Source organism: Colias eurytheme, chromosome 8, assembly GCF_061535395.1.
Source record: "Colias eurytheme isolate Ceu_HAF_F1 chromosome 8, ilColEury1 Martin Lab GWU primary, whole genome shotgun sequence".
In the NCBI taxonomy this organism is placed as follows: Eukaryota; Metazoa; Arthropoda; class Insecta; order Lepidoptera; family Pieridae; genus Colias; species Colias eurytheme.
This window is the reverse complement of record NC_142987.1, coordinates 184,835-203,532: the sequence shown is the minus strand read 5'-3', so window position 1 is coordinate 203,532 and position 18,698 is coordinate 184,835. Positions and strand designations below refer to the sequence as shown.

Genomic DNA, 18,698 nt, shown 5'->3' with positions numbered 1-18,698 from the left:
ACGTTAGCGCTACGTGGCACGTCTCAATCAGGTGTTCAAGAGGTGCTACACGATATATTATACGATTTAGATTTACTCCCAGCTACGCTCGATTGTTTGCCCTCCGGTAGTTGGATTAGTAATATAATTCGATGTATAAAAACCATGTTATAAAACGTTCTAATTAATTAATTAGGAAAACTTAACATTATGAAATGATGATTCCAAATAAGACCGAAATTATGATTTAATTAATTGATAAATAAGTTAAGCAAATTAGTTTATACCTACTTAAACTTTTGACAAGATTTATGTAGTAATATCCAATTACCGCAGAGAGCAATATTCTTAACGTGCATGAAATGTTATAACGGTTAAGTTATTTATTATTAGTTACTTGTAAGTTTGTTTCGACACAGTTTCAAGTTGTTTTCGTATAGATTGTGATGTAGAAATCAGAAAGTTCCTAACACTCAATAGTTAGTAGATGCCATTTTTATGTTTAATTTAGTTTTTATTTACCAGCTGACAATGTGTTCTTTAATTGTAGATTAATTAATGTTATTGTATCATGGGTTTCATTGTTTGAATATAAGTATATGGTAATACAGCGGGGTGGCTGTGTATAAGCGGTTATCTTGCTTTTATTTGTAAGTATGTATATCGGCATTGAAGTAAATAAAGCGGGAAGCGATTGCCCGCTAACGATTTTATACGGAACAGAACCTCAAACCTGCCACAGTTAGTCTAGCAGGTTTCTTGTGACACAAATATAAATGTGACATGTGATAGACAATCGCGTGTATATGGTCACCCAGAGATGAACAAATTGTAAGTTGTGTCTGCATACATGTGTGGAGCTGGTCCTCACCGGCCGGTGGGAACCAAGCGGTGACTCGGGCAATGTGTCCAATGACTTTTGTCTATAATTTGATTGCTTTTACATATGATATATATAGTAACTTAATTGTACATTTTACATAATTACTTGTTGTTGTTAAATAAAACAGTACACAAATTGTATGGCTTTTATTTTTTATACTTACCTCATAAAAAGAGCAACATTTTTTATTACAATATTTTAGACATTTAAACATGACTGCAGGTATTTTCTTATAAAAACACAAAACAAAATATTGCTTTCCATGTACATATAAATCACAATATAAAAAATGAACATAACATTAACATGTTTTGTAAGTTTGTAACTATAAAAACATATTGGATGAAAAAACTTAGTCCTTCACAATATCAGCTAACTAGTAGGTTACAAAATTCTTTGTTACCATACGGCTCACAATTATATCTAATAAATCAAAATCAGATTTTATTGTGTTTAATTTGTATACATTTTTTACTTCTTTCATATTGGTAAACTTATGTAAATCGCTAATGGGACATAGCTCTCCTTGTATTTGGCTTATAATATTTTCACTTTCATCTTTTTCGTTTACGAGGAAACACATTAATAAAACATTGTCTTTTTCCACGCCGAACTTACTAAGGCTCTGTGATATGTTTTTTGAAAGTGATAAATTATACAAAATTTCGCCATACACTGTTCTCGTAACCATACTTCCTGCCTTTTCGGCGACCACAGCACGGTTTGCTGCCACGGCAATTTGTAGAGGATCTACTACAAGACTTGGTTTGATGGCTGCACAATTCCACACACCTTTTACAATATTATTTCTGATTATGTCGACATTCTGAACGTTTTTAAAGAGAGATATTTTCAAATTCATTTTTGTATCGGAGTCCAGGGAATATGAACGTATCTCTCCCATATTTAATAAAAAGCTAAAATAAACAGATGTAAACAATCAAGCGATTCTATTGACAACATAACCTCTAAAGAACAATGTCAATTACAGTGACAATTGACAACCGTGAGGCAGTGAGGCGTGAACTGACATATTGCATTTACAACAGCTGACTGCTGAGTATGAATGAAAAAATAACTACCTACCTACTTACTTATTATTATTTTTACTTGTTATAGCCCATTATCACCCCATAATAGCCTTAAAAAAGTTTTTCAAAATGTGGTGTATATTTTTTAATCTTCTTGCCACGAAGAAAGTAATTTTTAAATAATGTCATGTCTGAATTGACTTTGATTTGAGTTGAGAAATTTTATACAATTTTCTGTTTTAATGCAGGTGAATAAAGTACAATATCATTCGTCTTTATTGTTAAATGTAATATGTATCCCGCCTCACCGCCTGATATATGGATATGTATGGATATAATATAACACCGGAACATGTAGTTCAAACTTCAATCACAAAATAATAATCAGTGTTTTTGAAACTGTGTTTGAAACTAGGCAGTAGCTAGGGAGTTTTAAATTAATAGGAGTTTTAACTTTTAACACTCGTAGCGTGACAATGCGTTTTATTTGAACTAGTGCGTCATTTGTTATCGAATTATTTATTGATGAACATGTTTAATAGAACTTAGTAATTCACAAGTGCCTCAATTTTATTTTTATTTAGTTTAGATACAAAAATATGTACACATGATATTATGATAACGCAACATCCGCGATAAGATAATTTGAACAGTTATATATGAAATAATTTGAAGATTTCTATTCAAGTTTTTTGCATGTTTTTTGATGAGATTTTAATTAAAGTGCTTTAGAGAAAATGTTAAAATTTAGCTCGCGAGTTTTAACTTACTCTCAAAGTTTGAGAAGGTTGTCTACCCAATTCCAGAATGCAGAAAATGTAGGGCCAGTTGTATTCCAACGTCTGACTGGCGAAGACAAGGGTATCGCCATATACGGTTTGAACAGCCCTAAGCAAAAGAATGCGCTCGGGTTTGAACTCCTCTCTGCTATGAGAGAAGTGAATTCGATTCTCAGAGAAGATACAAAAATCTCAGTTGTGATACTGCATAGCCTAGTTCCAGGTGTATTTTGCGCTGGTTAGTAATAATCTCTAGGTGTAGGTAATCAAGAAATCTAAAGGATTTTGTTTAAAATTATAAATATCTTTGCAGGTGCTAATTTGAAAGAGCGGTTTCAAATGAGTGATAATGAAGTTGCATCTTTTGTAAGGGGACTGAGGCAGGTCTTCATAGATGTTGAGGATCTTCCGATGCCGACAATCGCTGCAATAGAAGGAGTAGCTGTTGGAGGAGGGTTGGAACTAGCCCTAGCGTGTGACATCAGAGTTGCAGCAGATACTGCAAAGATTGGTCTCGTTGAAACGGGGAGAGGGCTCATACCTGGTGCTGGGGGCACTCAAAGACTGCCAAGAGTCGTTAACACTAATATTGCAAAAGAACTAATATTCACATCTAGAATTATAAGTGGAAAAGAAGCTCAACAACTAGGTTAGTTATGGATTTGAAATAATATTTACACATTAAAATATGTACAAATTAAAACGATATATGTATAATAACTGCATTGTCTTAAAATATTCCAGGTGTAGTCAACCACTCGGTACCACAGAACAGCACAAATACTGCAGCTTATGATAAAGCTTTAAGCTTAGCTCGCGAAATTACTTCTAATGCCCCCATCGCTCTGAGATGTGCCAAACAAGCCATCAACGAGGGCATCCAGCTCACCATCAAAGATGGATATGAGGTGGAACAGAAGTGCTACGAAATAAACATTCCAACTAAGGATCGGCAAGAGGGGATGCTGTCTTTTATTGAGAAAAGAAAGCCACAATACAAAGGACATTAGTCTTATAAACATTTTTTATAATATCATTCAAGAATTTTATGGATATTTTATATTTGTACAAGTTTACTACTGATAATGTTTTTGACATTTTGTTTTTGTGTAATAAGATAATTTGTTATTCATGAAATATGATAAATGATTGCATCATATTGAGTCTTCTTATAGTTCAAGTGATAATATATCTGTAATCTGACTCGAAATAAAACTGATAAACATTTCAACAATGATAATTATATTTTTATAAAAAACATGTTATTTACAATTTATTTTAATAAATTATTATTCTATACTGAGGAGCTTTTTTACTTGTTCTTTGGTATCCTCAGCCGAAGTCACCTTATGTCCGATAGTTCTCTCATCATTATAAATTTCATAGTCATTTCCTCCTACCATAGTTTTATCACCAAAGAAATGTATCTGTTCAAATTTTGCATCTGCAACATGATCCAGAGCATATGTCTTGTCCCAGCCGTGTGGGAACACATCCACAGATATTTGTCCGCCCAGAGCAAACTTTAACTTTGTGTCTTTAAACTCATTTTGTAAAGCTTCAACAAATTTTGCTCTTATTTGATGTTCAGTATCAAATTTAGAGAACTCATTTCTTTCAGCGAGAGTACAGGAGCGGCCCACGGGGCAGATGTTGATCATACTGCTGCGAAACTCTACAAAATTGCCTCGCTTGGCTGGTAACTCTAATTTGGACATGTAACCGAGCGCAAAGTTAATAACTTTCTGTAATGTTTTTTCTCCTATGTAGTTGAGGATGCTTTGCTCACTCTTCAGCACTCCTTGCATGTACTGCATGACTCCATTTTCACAAAATACATAGTCCAGCTGGTCTGTGACATCCTTGCCGCCCATTTGTTCCACAATTTTCTCATAATCGGAGCCGCTCACGACTCCTAAGGACACTCTCGGCTTAACTTCTTTGAGAAGAAATTGTTTTAGGTCTTCTGTTATTACTTGTCTGGGTTTCGTTAACGTTCCATCGACATCAAATAATAATAAAGTATTTTTCCGATTTGCCATTTTCCGTTTGTCAAGAGAAAAATAATTATATTCTTAATGCTTACTTTTGAATTTTGGAGCTAAACCGATTGCGTCAGAGAAATAATGTTGCTCCCACTGCGCTTTGCGGTCAATAACCAGGAAGCCGGCACCCGCTGTGAGCTCTGTAGTCACTAGTCAGCTGTGACTAGTCAGTGTGTATTACTATATTACTTGCTCTGTGGTGTGTATAGCAGCTCGTGTGTGCGACTGTGCGTTCCTCGAGTGCTAACACTTCGATGACACGTACACGTAGTCAGCGAACTGACAGAAAGTCAGGCATCGATACTTAGTAGTTAGTACTAGGAATGGCGAATGTACCGAGTGTCGTTTATGTGCTTTTATTATATGTATTTGTCACAAGAACTGTACTTTCCAATAAAAGTAAAAATGTTCTTATACTATTGGGTAAGTATTGTATTTAAAATATGTATATTTCCTTCATAAATTAATCGCAAACTGTGGACAATGCAATTTGACAGTTGGGAGGTTATGTTTTATCAACAAAGCAATAATATATTTTGCTGACATTACTGATAGTCGCAATGACTTTCCTTATCAATTAATGATAAGAGATGTGCCTCCATTAAGTAGACCTACATATTTTTATATTTTTTAGATATTCTAAAATAGACATATGTCTAACATAAATAAAAGAGAAAGCATAAAATCATAGCGAACACAAATAAATAACTAAAAATGAAAACTACTATATCACTTGCTCTGTGAAAACTACTTGTCTTCTTGTAGCTAAGCATCTCGCAGCTCGCTGTTCAAATCACGTTCAAAATTCAAATTGCAAATGCCAGTCTTTGCCCTGATTTTGAGAGGAAATCAAACCCGTGATAGTTACCGGTACTATTATTGTCTGTTTAATGATAGGTACAACAACTCGGTGTAACCAAATCTAGAGACCAAAATGTAAGTTCGGCATTTTTATTTCTATACTTATCACTTCAATTTTTTTTAATTTAAATTATAATTAGGTACCTATATTTTTTTGAAAGAATGCAGTTACAACATTTGAATCTGAATTATATTTTTTAACTAGCTGTGCTCCGCGGTTTCACCCGCATTGCCCTGCTCCTATTGGTCCCACATTAGTCCTATCGTGATTATAATATTATTATACCTAGCCTTCCTCGATAAATGGGCTATCTAACACCGAAAGAATTTTTCAAATCGAACCAGTGAGACAGATTGAACCTATATTACTATACTTACTCTTTGGATTGAACGGATTTTGATGATCCTTTTTTTTCTATGTTATAGGTATTCTGACCATTTGAAAAATATTATATTATAAAAAATATAGAGAATAAAGAACACGATTGTGTGTTTAATTTTTTTTTTCTAATAAGTACCTAAAAATAATTAATGTATAGGCTCTAAATGCTTTTTGAATTTCTTCTCCAGCGGACGATGGTGGGTTCGAATTAGGAGTGTACGGTAACAAAATTTGTCAGACACCAAACATCGATGCTCTAGCGCAGCGCAGCGTCATCTTCAACAATGCTTTCACTTCTGTCAGCAGCTGCTCGCCCAGGTATGTCGCATTGTTTCATAAAAATTATAAAAAATGTGATAACAAGGTTTTCTTTATATATTTATTAAATTTTATTCGAATTCCTAGTCGCGCGGCTCTATTGACTGGGCAGCCGAGCCACCGAAATGGCATGTACGGGCTGCACCACGGCATCCACCACTTCAGCTCTTTCGACAACGTCACCAGCTTACCGAATTTGCTCAGGGATCATGGAATTTACAGCGGTATGTTAAGGACAAAGTTGCACTTAATAAAAAAAAACTACGTGATTATACAGTTTAAGAAGAAGAAATAAAGTAGGTATAAGGATGAAGTATTTGTATAAACTGCAGGCATCATCGGCAAGAAGCACGTGGGGCCGGGCAGCGTGTACCGGTTTGACTACGAGCAGACGGAGGAGAACAACCACATCAACCAGGTCGGCCGCAACATAACCCACATGAAGCTGCTGGCGCGCGAGTTCCTCAAGCAAGCCAATGACAAGAACACGTGAGTACCTGTTGTTGCTGGAAATGCCAAATTGCTTTCCTTTCTTTTTCTTTTGATTTTCTTAAATAAGTTATTTCGTTTCATTTGTGTGATGGATGGTCTATTTTTGCTGTCTAGTTTTTTAATTCTCGTATTTTTGTTGGTATAGCGGGCGGAGTCCTGCTGCATTGCTCTACCGTACTCTCCTAATTAAATAATATCTGTGTCACCATTATGTGCGTACTTAGTGTATTAAATTAAAGTAATTTGACTTGTGTGGCAAACTGCAAACATTGTTTACTAATCAATGAATGTCTGTCAGGCCGTTCTTCCTATACGTGGGCTTCCACGACCCGCACCGGTGCGGGCACAGCGAGCCGCAGCTGGGCGCGTTCTGCGAGCGCTTCGGGTCGGGCGAGCCCGGCGCCGGCCGCATCGCCGACTGGACGCCCTGGTACTACCAGTGGGACGAGGTGCAGCTGCCCTACCACGTTCAGGTGATACACGCTCTTGTACCGAATCTTCGAATTATTTTCTTGTTTCCAGAAAGTAGAAAACATATTTTTTTTTCTTATTTCACGTAAATTTTATTCACTGGTCCACGACGTTAACCAATTCCATGTCACGAAACTTGTTAAATGAATGCTAAAGTTATATACCGTATTGTTGTTACAGGACACGGAAGCCGCTCGGCGTGATATTGCAGCGCAGTATACCACAATGTCAAGACTCGATCAGGGTAAGCTGTTAATTATTACTGATACAAGGAAATAAAAATTTAGCTTGTTATTTGACGTTATAAAAATATATATATTTTCTTTATTTACAACAGGAGTAGCGCTGATCCTCAAAGAACTAGAAGCAGCTGGTCACGCGGACGACACTCTAGTCATATACACGTCAGACAACGGCATTCCGTTCCCGTCAGGTCGCACCAACTTCTACGACCCTGGTGTCCGAGAGCCGCTGCTCATTTCCTCGCCTGAAGCTGGTGCAAGGAAGAATCAGGTCTCGTACACCATGGTCAGCTTACTGGACATCTTCCCCACGGTGTTGGACTGGTTCGGCGTCCCCTGGGAGGAGGATAGCACTAACGATATCTGGCACGATGATAAACCCAAGAGCTTGCTGCCTATATTGGAAAAAGGTATTTTCATATATTCCCTTTCAAAACTTAGTTAATATAAGTATGCAGTAAATTTCCATTCACATCATATAAATTTTTTTTCAGTAAAAATTGTATGTTTGACCACGTGCATAAAACATAATATATTGCATATAATTTGGTTTTAAATAAAAATAATATGGCAGAATAAATATTTTTTTTTAATTTAAATAAAAAAAACATCGTGTAGAGCCACCAGCGTCCCCAAGCGAGGCGGTATTCCTGTCGCAGACGCACCACGAGGTGACGATGTACTTCCCGATGCGCGCGGTGCGCACGCGCACGCACAAGCTGCTGCACAACCTCAACTTCGCCATGCCCTTCCCCATCGACCAGGACCTTTACGTCTCACCTACCTTCCAGGTACACACACACATACATAATATAAAGAAAAGAGGTAATTATAAAAATTGAATAACGTATAATTACTAAAAATTTACGTATTTGGCAAGTTCGTTTCATTCAAACTAAAATTAAATTTTTGCGCAGAAACTTCATTTTTTTTGGTACTTAATACATATAAATTTTAACTTGTTCACTGGGATAGCTTCACGATAAATGAAAACATATAAATTATTAAAATATCTTTATTAGAATTTTTGAATGAATAATATTATAATTTATAATTCCGTTTGGCGCAGGACATCCTGAACCGCACGCGCAGCAAGCAGCCGCTGGCGTGGTACAAGACGCTGAAGCAGCACTACTACCGGCCGCAGTGGGAGCTCTACGACCTGCACGCCGACCCCGAGGAGCTGCATAACCTGCACGGTAACACACCGCTCTAAATGATCGCTCTTTGTCAGCAATCGACATATAATTACATGTACATAGCTACTTAATAAATATTTCCAAAATTATTAATCCTACCTCATAATAGAATCAGTGGTAAGTACTTTTTTTTTTATTTCTACGAACTGATTTCTGTATTATAACAATACACAATTAAACTAAACAAGTAAGTTTCTCTTCATACCATCAGGTGACCTACCAGCTAGTTTGCCTGCAGTGAAGACATCACCGTAATTTAATGAATCGCTTTAACGTTACTGCAGGTAAGCCGTCAGTAGCGGATCTGGAGCGCACCCTGCGCGAGCGCCTGCACAGCTGGCAGCGCGACTCGCGCGACCCGTGGCTGTGCTCGCCCGACGCCGTGCTCGAGCGGGCCGCGCCCGAGCACGCGGACAGCGCTGTTTGCCGCGCGCTCGACAACGGACTCATGCACTATCACAAGCACTGATCATTGTGCAGCTACAATCACTCTCTAAGACTATTTAGGACTTTTTCTCAAAGAAATGTATCATTTTTATAGGAATTTTGCTTGATGCACAAATGTAGAGTTATTTTTACAAACTTGCACTATGGTGATAGGTGAACAAGATTTAAGATATGTAATTTAGTAAATCGTTGATTCAAATATACATATTAGAAGAATGTAGTTATTATTTTGAAATAACGGTATTGACTTTCTCATTATTTGATACTTAATAATATACCTACTACATTATAGTGTGTTATGTGTATAGTATTCTTATTTCTTAGCTTTTGCTGACACCAATTCATTTTCGAAATGACTGGTATGTTTTTATACCTCACGTTCTAAACTCTATCTTGCCTTGATTATAATTTAATTGGTGACCGAATTTATCGGTGCCTTATATATTTAGTATTTACCATAAGAGTAGGTACCTATGATAGGTATATATAGATAATCTATTAAAATAATTAGAATTATGGATGATGCATTGATATAATATTATGTCATGTTGAATCAGAATAGTAATAAGTTATTACTCATAAGAATAGTGGACATTTTATCTCTTATTCAATTCCTTATGAAAATAACAAAAGATCTAAATATCAGTTAAAAGACTTGTCGAATTATTTAGGTATTTATAGAAAAAAAACACTTTATATGGATAAAATGTACCCACAAATAATTATTGTGATAATAAGATTTAAAATAATTAACTTTGAAAATAGGAGATACGAAATGGTTGTAAGATATTTTATTTTTTACATTATCAACATATGGAGTTTCATATTATCCATAACCCAAGTAATTCATTAAAATCTTGCTCCCATTGTTAAAAATGCTATGCTTAAAACAAACTGTATTTTTTATTTTATGCGAATTTGTTATAGATTTGGAAAAATTACGTACCCTACGCCTACTTATATGTATAAAAGATTGTTAATTGTTATAAGTCGATATATATCTCAAATTTTAATTAGAATAAGTATTCAACATTATATTGTTAACACTTTTTATCATGAAATTAAATAAAGTTAAATAATTAAAACAAGTGTGAGTTTTCATTTATTTATTTCTGAGATTACATACAATATCATACATCAAGTACATTGCGGACAGCTGTTCTTAACATAGGTAATCCAAAAAGCAAACACAACCTTCAATAAAAATGAGATCAATATAAATATATCTAATTTAGAAATAATATGTAAATGTAATATTGTAGCAGTAAAATAATATCCTTGTGCATAAGTTACGTATAAAGATGCCTAACATAAACATAACCACATTTAGACCATTTTGCTTTGTTAATAAGCTGTACTTACTTAAAATAATATCACAAAATGACAAAATAGAAAGTCCTATAAAACTATGCAAAAAGTAAACAAAGTATTCTCAAGTCATTCGAGTCTTCAAGTCTTATAAATTCTCATTCTAGTTCCTACACCTAGTTTTACATAAAATACATTTGTATGCATCCCACATTCAAGAATAACAAATCAATATTAACAAAAGTGTACAATAGTAAAGTACTGCACCTCATATAATTGGCAATAAATATAGACTTATGTTTGCCTTTATGATTTTAAAAATGTAACCCTGTTGTCTTTTGTATAATTTGGGACCAGGGCAATAGTCCAGCCTAATGGCTAATTTAGAAAATAACTAATAAGTAATAAGTGGCAGCCAGCTGCCTCCCCAAGACCAGCAAGGTATACATATACATGTAAAAAAATTAATACTGACTATAATTAATAATCATGCTGTACATATTTCAATCACCCACTTATCATGTTGTTGCCTTTTCTCAAATAACAATAAGAAATACATATAAAAGCTGCAAGACAGACATCAATAAGTTTATAGTTCTCGACGATTTAGATTATTCTTAGACACACATATTAAAATTATGGAATGCTTAGTCATAAAGCTGATCTTCTGGTGGCATGGGCCGGTCGTACAAGCTGTATGAGTTAACAATTATCTCCACCTTTTTGGCGACGTTTTTATCCATCTCATATAATGCAGCAATGATGGGCTTCATGCGATTAATCTATTGAACAAAATATAATACTTAAATTACGATATTTGTTCATGTATAATTATTATTAACATACAAGTAAAGGATAAAGCTGTAACAATAACAATTATTACCATGTGCTGGACCTCCCTTATTCTCTTGATCTCATAGATGAGGCCTCTGACCAGGAAGCCGATGTAGACGATAACAAATATTATCAGCAGAGTGAGCTTCAGTTTCTGTTGCCAGGTCAGAGTTATGTTCATGTCCTGGAATTATATATGGAACAATATTGTTATCTACATGTACATCTATATTTTCTTCAAACGTATGAACAAAAAAACAATAAACAAAGATTAGAAATAAATAGAACTTACTATTCGTATTGGTACTGGGCTCGAAGGATCATAAATTTCAACCACCGCCTTTTCAGGTTTCACGTTGACTTCCATCTTATCAATATCTTGCTTTTCAGGAAGCTTATTCGCCTCAAGCTCCTTTTCCACGTTCTTTCCAATAATCTCCACATCGTCCAACTCTTTCTGAGCTTTCAAATTCAAGCCGATGTCGATTTTCATTGTGATTGTTGGCTGATAAAAACTTACAAATTTGTTTTGACCGAGAAGTTCTCTATGCAGTAAATCCAGAGAAAAACTGAAACGATGTCTATATTTGCCGATAAAGCGTAGGTGTAGGTGTATGCAGCATTATATTTATGCTATGCTTAGATGCTATGTATGAAATCAATATTGATTTATTATTATGGACCACAGAACAAATATACTCTAGGGAGTTATGGACCGTCACCAATCAGGGATGTCCAGTGTTCAAGTGTTGATTACCCTATATATTGTTATACTCTTTGAGTGTTGTTCACAAATCTGAAATCACAGTTCAAATTTTAGGACGGTAATCAAACTTTCCTAAATTATGCTTAAATAATTATTCTACATCACAGATCTAGCACTCTACATCAACGTCGTTGCTCTGTGATAGTCACATATTTTAAACTTTAGATTTAGACATTATTAAATTAATCCGAAAATTATATATTTTTTAATATATAAAAAATATTATACATTTTTGCCTTAGATTTTCTGTAGTAAAAAAAATTGAATAATGACGTGTAAGAAGCTTTTTCAGGTGGGTAAAAGCAATTTAGGCAATTTCGGTAGATTATATTTTATGTTATTTACTAACCACTTGATATATTTTGTAACGTTGATTCTTTCATTCTATTTTTGGGTGTAAACTCATCTGTCAGTTAGAAATTCAAGTGTCAAAATATCGCCAAAGAATTTTGATTCGTATAAAATTGGTATAAAAGAAAAAAGCAAAGAAATCGTGTAAACAAAATTTAATTAATATATAAACTTTGAATATTAAAATGGCAACGAACTACGTAAAATATGCCCAATTAATAAAAGGCACTAGTAACTATGCGCGAAGAATGCAGAGGTTATCCAATCGTATTTTCGGAGAAGTGGCGACGCAAACGAACCCTAGCTCTTTAAAGGTAGTAAAAATGTTTGCGGCTCGACCTTTACATACAAACGAAGAGATCCTCCACTATTATCCGCGCCACATAGAGACACACGCACTCATGTTGAAGCTGCGAGAGTATGGTTTGTTCAGAGACGAGCATCAAGACTTTGTGGAGGAAATGAAGCGACTTCGCGCGTTACGTGGAAAAGTTAAGGTTTGGAGGCGACATATGAACAATGAAAATAAGGAATAATGTCAATTTTATTTATAAATTTAGTTAATAGCATTAGTCTAATAAACAAATTTTATGAATGTTTATTTTTATTGACGACAGACCTAAGATTATTATAATTAGATAAATATAGTGGTGGTTTAATCTTTTTAATAAAACAGTCATTAATTTTATGAATCTGCATTTTCTGCTCATTAGGAAATCAAATGTTATTTTCAGAGATAGTTGATAGTTTTATGCAGAGGTAGAGATATTAAAATAAAACAAAAAAATAATAATAGCCATCATTTATTTTGATTACAAAATCTTTTGTCAGGAAATAAATTGCTACATAAAATATTTTAACAAGAAATGCCTCAATGCTTTACAAGCAAACGGCAGAGAGTGACATCATAACCATTAAATGTTATGCACCTTTCCATCACAAGTGTAGATATTTTACTGACTAATTGAGGTTAAACTCCTAATATTTTCAACATTTGAATTCCACTCTCTGCCATATACTTTGTTTTGTTACATATAATATAGGAGCTAAGCACTCTCGCTAGCTCAAGTTTTGACAAACTGCGACACCATTTCCACAAGCAGGCCACTTTATGTGTTACCAAAAGAGCTGCGAATCTGGACTAGACAATACAGCCATGATTACCAACTTCATTTCATTACTTAAAATTAAAAACACCTGCTTCTGGAAATGGGACCGACATGGCAATAGGACATTGTTTAAAACCTTAACTGTATATCATCAAATTATACCTAGAATAATAGGCAACAATGTGTATACATAGTCTGAAGGCAGTACAGAAACTCAAGACTCGTTTACACATCAATATCAATATCTGACATAAAAATAAACACCTAAGCCACAGAGAACTCTGACAACAAACCGAAAACTATGTGTACTCATTAACATTCAATAAAAATTAGTGCAGTGTAAGCTCCAGATCACTTTCGTCAACTCGCAAGGCCACCCGTTCGCGAACAATATTCAGAGTGAGGCGTGAGCGCCAGTCTATCGCCTCCGGTAGGCCACTGCGTGTCTCGACCTATCTGTACAAGCGTAGCGCCAATAAAACCGGCTAAGCGAATCGTAGAAAAACTGTCAGCTTTATAGTAATTTATTATATGTATATAGAATTATCGCTAAACTATTATCACATGTCACAAAAATTTATAAAAAATTATGTAATCGTCGCGGAGACGGTGTGCGTCTGCGAGTACGAGATGTCGAGCGAGCGCTACTCGCGCGTGAACAGTTTGGGAACAGAGCCGGCCGGCGTCGTGCCGTGTGCCGGTGCCCAGTTGGGGACGTGTGCCGGTGCCCAGCTGGGGACGTGTGCCGGTGCCCAGCTGGGGACGTGTGCCGGTGCCCAGCTGGGGACGTGTGCCGGTGCCCAGCTGGGGACGTGTGACCGCGACAGCACGGCACGACTGCACCCGCACGGCGCGTCTCTCGGGCGGCGCACTTACTCTTTACAACATTAATTACATCATAAACACTAAAGTAACATATGTCGTTGATTTATCGGACTCCTGTCCTCTCCAATTTACACGAGTGTATACACGATGAATATTAACAAACAGTGTCACGTTAACGTTCCCTACTGCGGTGAAGGTGCCCTTATATACGGTAGCAGTAAGACTGAGAATGTCCCGCTAGTTCAGTCGGGAGTGTGAGCGCCATAGCGGCTCACTTGTACTCAAACACCGATAGCAGATAAGCCACAGATCTACGAATCACAACGAGCGTATAATACATGCAAATACATAACTATCTATCCTAATTGTATATGTGACTTCAGTCTAATATTAACAATTAATACTTTAGCTGCCCTATGACGGATGTTTGTAACATAAAATTTGCGAATATATCTTATAACAGCTTAAAATTGAAATTGAAAACATAATACCTACATACTTTGGAAAAAGGCAGTAAAAACAATGATGAAGGATGAATAAAAAAAAAAACTAACAAAGAAAGGAGAAATCACAGTCACATATACAATAACCTTCTTTTCAAACCCGCTTGGTATTTATTAAGCTATAAATTTTAAAAATTTCTAAATAATCGTTTTTTAGCGATCTAATTCAAGATCTTGCATACTCCTTAGTCGATACACAATGATTAACAATGACGTATTATGCTTACTTTATAAGTTTTATTTAAATCATTAGAGATTTTATAACCTTAACATATTATTCCTCATTTCATACTGATGTAACATTGAAATGAAATTCAAAGTTGTATAATTTTGTTAAATTATTTAAGTTTTCAATATATGTATATAGACAAAGAGTGTCTATGTTTTTATTGTTTTCATAATTGTTATTGAACGCACCCTATAAAGTGAACAAAAAATTAATTTAAAGAGAGCATACATGTTGAAACAATTATTTTAGTTTTAATCATTGTTATGATGTTCTCACTTATACACCACATACGTGTTTACAGCTGTGTGTGGGTGTCACATGTGTATCTGTATTCAGTTCACTCTGTACATTAGCGTTAAGTTTACAACTATTAGAGCCGGCGTTTCCAATTTGTTACTCCGATAGTGACAATAGCAACGACAGTTTGTTATGCCGCGTCGTCATCGCGCGTGTGTCTCGTCCAGTGTGTGGTGGTGGTGGTGGGGGGGAGGGGGGCGCGGCTACGTGTAGTCGTTGAAGTCGTCGATGGCCACGCGCCGCTGGGCGTGCGCGGAGTGCGGCGAGGCGTGGTAGGGCGGCGGCGCGCGGGCGGCGGCCGAGCGGCGCTCCGCCTCGATGCGCGCGCGCAGCCGCTTGATGAGCCGCAGCCGCTCCAGGCAGTTGGACGCGTACGGCTGCCCGCCCGCCGTCTCCAGCGACTGGCTGATCTGCGACGCCAGCTGCAACATACGGGCCGCGTCATCACTTTGCATTTTAGCCTCAAATATATATAAATTGATTGCGTATTGAAGTGGTCTATGGAGGCGTGTGTGTGTGTGTGTGTGCGTACCGCGCAGTGCAGCGCCTGCTGGCGCGCCAGCAGCGGCACGCTGGTGTCGGAGAGCGCGGTGGGCTGCAGGTGCGCGAGGAACTTGCTGCGGATGCGCTCGTCCTTGGTCTTCACCAGCACGCGGCTCATGCCGCACTCCATCGGCTCCACCACCACCACGCACAGGTTGAACTGACCCTGCAACACCACAATCACACCATTTTTATCTTTATTATTACTATACACAAGATCTCGAATGGTAGTTCAGCATTGTTGGTCCTTCGAGTCCCTGATTGGTTATTTATAACTTCCATTTCCATCATATATGAGATTTTTTTTTATAAAAAATTGGAGTGCGTATAATTAGTGTGTGTATAAGTGTAAGTATTTAGTGGCTGACCTTAATAGTGAGTATGTTGAAGTCGTGTCCCGAGTCGTTGTACACGATGGACACGAAGTCGTTGCCGATGTACTTGCGCTTCTCGTTGCAGTGCGGGTCGCGCGCACAGCTCGGCATCGCCGTCGCCACGTGGAACTGCACCTGCACAAATAAATAAATTCTAGGTGCATTTCACAAGGTTTCACCCCCAAGAGATACTGTTTTTTTTTAATCTTGAAATATTATACAATTAACACTCGTTCTTTTATATGACATTAAGAAACGTGTAGGTACCTGCATAATGTCGTCTGTCCAAACGTAAGTGTAGCGGCCGTCTTTACCGCCTTTTTCTAAGTTGAGAAATAAGTTAGGTTCATCCGCGCCTTCTAGCGGTACTAGTGTACCAAGAGCGCGCAGGAATTCTGAATATCTGTAAAAATAATTAAGTTTTAATGTCAACAAACATTGAAGAATAATTATTTTAAAGGAAATTACATAAAACTTACCTGACGCTGCCATATTCATTTTTCAAAATAGCGACCTCGTCATCTTGTTGTCCCGGCCCTACGTATAGTACGCCAACCTGAACAAAAAAATACATACATATTGTGTTTCAATTCAAAACACACACAATACAATACTACAATAAGGGATACATAGAAGACATTTCGTACAATTCTTCATTTTTTTTTAAATCAACCTTACGTCCCCATCCATTGAAAACTATGCAAGATCCGGCTCGAAGGACCAGAATCCCCAATACCTTGTAGGTCTCCAAGGGCGGCATGAGGTCGATGTTCTTGAGCGTGCGCTCGTGCTGCGCGCCGCACACCTTCAGCGGCCGCTCGCAGCCCGCGCTCAGCTGCGTTGGCACTTCCCCTGTACATATACAGAACAGAACTTCTAGCATAACTTATTGCTGTCATTATTTGAGTACATTTCTTTCTATTCTGATTTACTATTCAAACGCGAGCGAAGTCGCGGACAAAATCTTGTATATAAATTATAAGAAGTACGTCATATTTCACTTTCAGCTATATTTTGTCGAGTTGATTTGAGATAAAATTTTGCCTTCATTATTGTTACTTTCTAAAATTTTCATTAACTGTGAATTTCTACCTTATCACCGTCTACTGAAACTACTTATTCATGAAAGAAAAAGTTTTCTCTCATGAATAAAGAATTGTGCGTATGTTTGTGTGTGTGTGTGTGGTGTATGCGTACCGGGCACGGGCGGAGAGATGGGGTAGGTGCTCATGTTGTGATAGAGCTGCAGGAACACGAAGGAGGGCGACACCCCCCCTCCCGCGCCCCCTGCACCGGCACTTCCCCCACCCCCTCCACCGCTCGACGCGTTGCTGTTCGCGCGAGCTGCACCGTCCCTGCTTATAAATAAAATGTAAATGTTAAAAATAATATAAAAAAAATGTTTTTAACGTGATAACGTTTTTAAAATCGTTTTAGTCGGGTGACATGTTCAGAAACTTGTGTCACACCAAAACCTCACGAGCGCGATCGCAGGTATAACGAGAGAGAGACGGACTGATCTCCCGTCTCATCTCGAGCTTTGCCACTGCATTATGTTATCATGTAAACATCTTGATCGTAAACCTACTTTACAAACAACCAATTTTTTTTACCCATCTCACATTTTATACATCACACATATTAAATAGAATTATAATACTAACATAGTTTTTTAAGGCCATTTTACTAGCAAATATATGGATATTAAATTAATCTGAAATAAATAAATAAATATTTTTTTTTAAATATCATCAACAACGTATGCATGAATATGCGTGTTATTTGTGTACATGCGTATGTCTAAGTATGTGTTGGTGTATATGCGTATAGCCCGCGTGTGTGGTCGCGTACCGCGCGGTCTGGTAGCGCGCGCGCTCGGTGGGGCTCATGACGGAGATGGTGTTGGAGCGCTTGGAGCGCGCCAGCGGCGGCAGCTCGTCCCGCGCCGCCCCGCCCGCACCGCCCGCCCCGCCCGCGCCCGTCGTTACCGTGCTGTCGCTGCTTGTCTGTTTACATACTAGCTTATTATAAGACAGTTCTACTACAAATGAAAAAAAAAAAATCAAATTTTGCACTGCTCTTAAGAAAATACTTTGATTCTGGTGAAAATTATGGTAAAAGAGTAGAGAGAAGAAAAATTATTGCCATAACAAGAACTACATATTTCAAAAGACCTTTTAAAAAAGAAAAGTTATTGACCTTCTGCAATTGATGGTGTACGTGTACAACGTTCAGTCCGTCCGAGTTTGAGTTATCGTCTACTTCTGTGTCTGATCCCACCGCACCTACGACAGTACAATCTTTTGAAGTGTTAATACATATTGTTCTATAACCGGCTCGAAGGACCATGTACAAAACTATCGACGATTGAAAATTTTTAAGATTATTTCATATTTAGAAGATTTTAGAACACAAAATATTTGTAGTGAT

General features: G+C 37.0%; 7 protein-coding genes across 7 annotated transcripts in view; 3 read left to right on the top strand and 4 right to left on the bottom strand.

The window, feature by feature from the left end:
• Positions 1-993: 993 nt before the first annotated feature.
• Positions 994-1,844, bottom strand: LOC149906210 (EKC/KEOPS complex subunit Tprkb-like). The gene has a single exon (XM_090104225.1). It carries the CDS (start codon positions 1,764-1,766, stop codon positions 1,239-1,241), a length of 528 nt encoding a protein of 175 aa, XP_089960351.1. The 5' UTR covers positions 1,767-1,844; the 3' UTR covers positions 994-1,238.
• A 406-nt stretch (positions 1,845-2,250) lies between these two features.
• LOC149906209 (enoyl-CoA hydratase domain-containing protein 2, mitochondrial) lies at positions 2,251-3,830 on the top strand. The gene is made up of 3 exons (XM_090104222.1): positions 2,251-2,910; positions 2,986-3,321; positions 3,417-3,830. Exons 1-3 carry the CDS (start codon positions 2,631-2,633, stop codon positions 3,680-3,682), a joined length of 882 nt encoding a protein of 293 aa, XP_089960348.1. The 5' UTR covers positions 2,251-2,630; the 3' UTR covers positions 3,683-3,830.
• Positions 3,831-3,897: 67 nt separating this feature from the next.
• On the bottom strand, positions 3,898-4,911 carry Pmm2 (phosphomannomutase). The gene has a single exon (XM_090104223.1). The coding sequence runs from the start codon at positions 4,712-4,714 to the stop codon at positions 3,962-3,964; it is 753 nt and encodes a 250-aa protein (XP_089960349.1). The 5' UTR covers positions 4,715-4,911; the 3' UTR covers positions 3,898-3,961.
• A 120-nt stretch (positions 4,912-5,031) lies between these two features.
• Positions 5,032-9,345, top strand: Sgsh (N-sulfoglucosamine sulfohydrolase). The gene is made up of 10 exons (XM_090104212.1): positions 5,032-5,140; positions 6,149-6,278; positions 6,366-6,502; positions 6,611-6,767; positions 7,069-7,243; positions 7,422-7,485; positions 7,579-7,893; positions 8,102-8,274; positions 8,553-8,682; positions 8,967-9,345. The coding sequence occupies exons 1-10, from the start codon at positions 5,041-5,043 to the stop codon at positions 9,149-9,151; spliced, it is 1,566 nt and encodes a 521-aa protein (XP_089960338.1). The 5' UTR covers positions 5,032-5,040; the 3' UTR covers positions 9,152-9,345.
• An 875-nt stretch (positions 9,346-10,220) lies between these two features.
• On the bottom strand, positions 10,221-11,903 carry LOC149906206 (uncharacterized). Its single transcript, XM_090104210.1, has 3 exons — positions 11,564-11,903; positions 11,321-11,455; positions 10,221-11,219 (listed from the first exon to the last, which is right to left on the bottom strand). Exons 1-3 carry the CDS (start codon positions 11,762-11,764, stop codon positions 11,085-11,087), a joined length of 471 nt encoding a protein of 156 aa, XP_089960336.1. The 5' UTR covers positions 11,765-11,903; the 3' UTR covers positions 10,221-11,084.
• Positions 11,904-12,379: 476 nt separating this feature from the next.
• Positions 12,380-12,983, top strand: mRpS33 (mitochondrial ribosomal protein S33). Its single transcript, XM_090104208.1, has one exon. It carries the CDS (start codon positions 12,574-12,576, stop codon positions 12,922-12,924), a length of 351 nt encoding a protein of 116 aa, XP_089960334.1. The 5' UTR covers positions 12,380-12,573; the 3' UTR covers positions 12,925-12,983.
• A 192-nt stretch (positions 12,984-13,175) lies between these two features.
• gig (TSC complex subunit tuberin) overlaps positions 13,176-18,698 on the bottom strand; it is a 28,284-nt gene continuing 22,761 nt past the window's right edge. Inside the window, exons 30-38 of the mRNA XM_090104209.1 lie at positions 18,468-18,553; positions 18,120-18,274; positions 17,466-17,623; positions 17,005-17,120; positions 16,748-16,824; positions 16,536-16,671; positions 16,263-16,403; positions 15,884-16,060; positions 13,176-15,773 (exon numbers count right to left, since the gene is read on the bottom strand). Of these exons, the coding sequence (XP_089960335.1) occupies positions 15,555-15,773; positions 15,884-16,060; positions 16,263-16,403; positions 16,536-16,671; positions 16,748-16,824; positions 17,005-17,120; positions 17,466-17,623; positions 18,120-18,274; positions 18,468-18,553 (1,265 nt within the window). The 3' untranslated portion in view covers positions 13,176-15,554. The remainder of the gene's footprint in view (positions 15,774-15,883; positions 16,061-16,262; positions 16,404-16,535; positions 16,672-16,747; positions 16,825-17,004; positions 17,121-17,465; positions 17,624-18,119; positions 18,275-18,467; positions 18,554-18,698) is intronic.

Excerpts from the sequence above, each read along its gene's own strand:
- LOC149906206 (XM_090104210.1), bottom strand. The coding sequence starts at position 11,764 with ATGAAAATCGACATCGGCTTGAATTTGAAAGCTCAGAAAGAGTTGGAC. Across the intron at positions 11,456-11,563 it reads GCCCAGTACCAATACGAATA|GACATGAACATAACTCTGAC; the intron begins GTAAGTTCTATT and ends ATATAATTCCAG. Across the intron at positions 11,220-11,320 it reads TAAGGGAGGTCCAGCACATG|ATTAATCGCATGAAGCCCAT; the intron begins GTAATAATTGTT and ends TTTGTTCAATAG.
- Sgsh (XM_090104212.1), top strand. The coding sequence starts at position 5,041 with ATGGCGAATGTACCGAGTGTCGTTTATGTGCTTTTATTATATGTATTT. Across the intron at positions 7,894-8,101 it reads GCTGCCTATATTGGAAAAAG|AGCCACCAGCGTCCCCAAGC; the intron begins GTATTTTCATAT and ends AACATCGTGTAG. Across the intron at positions 8,683-8,966 it reads GGAGCTGCATAACCTGCACG|GTAAGCCGTCAGTAGCGGAT; the intron begins GTAACACACCGC and ends ACGTTACTGCAG.
- LOC149906210 (XM_090104225.1), bottom strand. The coding sequence starts at position 1,766 with ATGGGAGAGATACGTTCATATTCCCTGGACTCCGATACAAAAATGAAT.
- Pmm2 (XM_090104223.1), bottom strand. The coding sequence starts at position 4,714 with ATGGCAAATCGGAAAAATACTTTATTATTATTTGATGTCGATGGAACG.
- LOC149906209 (XM_090104222.1), top strand. The coding sequence starts at position 2,631 with ATGTTAAAATTTAGCTCGCGAGTTTTAACTTACTCTCAAAGTTTGAGA. Across the intron at positions 2,911-2,985 it reads TCCAGGTGTATTTTGCGCTG|GTGCTAATTTGAAAGAGCGG; the intron begins GTTAGTAATAAT and ends ATATCTTTGCAG. Across the intron at positions 3,322-3,416 it reads AAAAGAAGCTCAACAACTAG|GTGTAGTCAACCACTCGGTA; the intron begins GTTAGTTATGGA and ends AAAATATTCCAG.
- mRpS33 (XM_090104208.1), top strand. The coding sequence starts at position 12,574 with ATGGCAACGAACTACGTAAAATATGCCCAATTAATAAAAGGCACTAGT.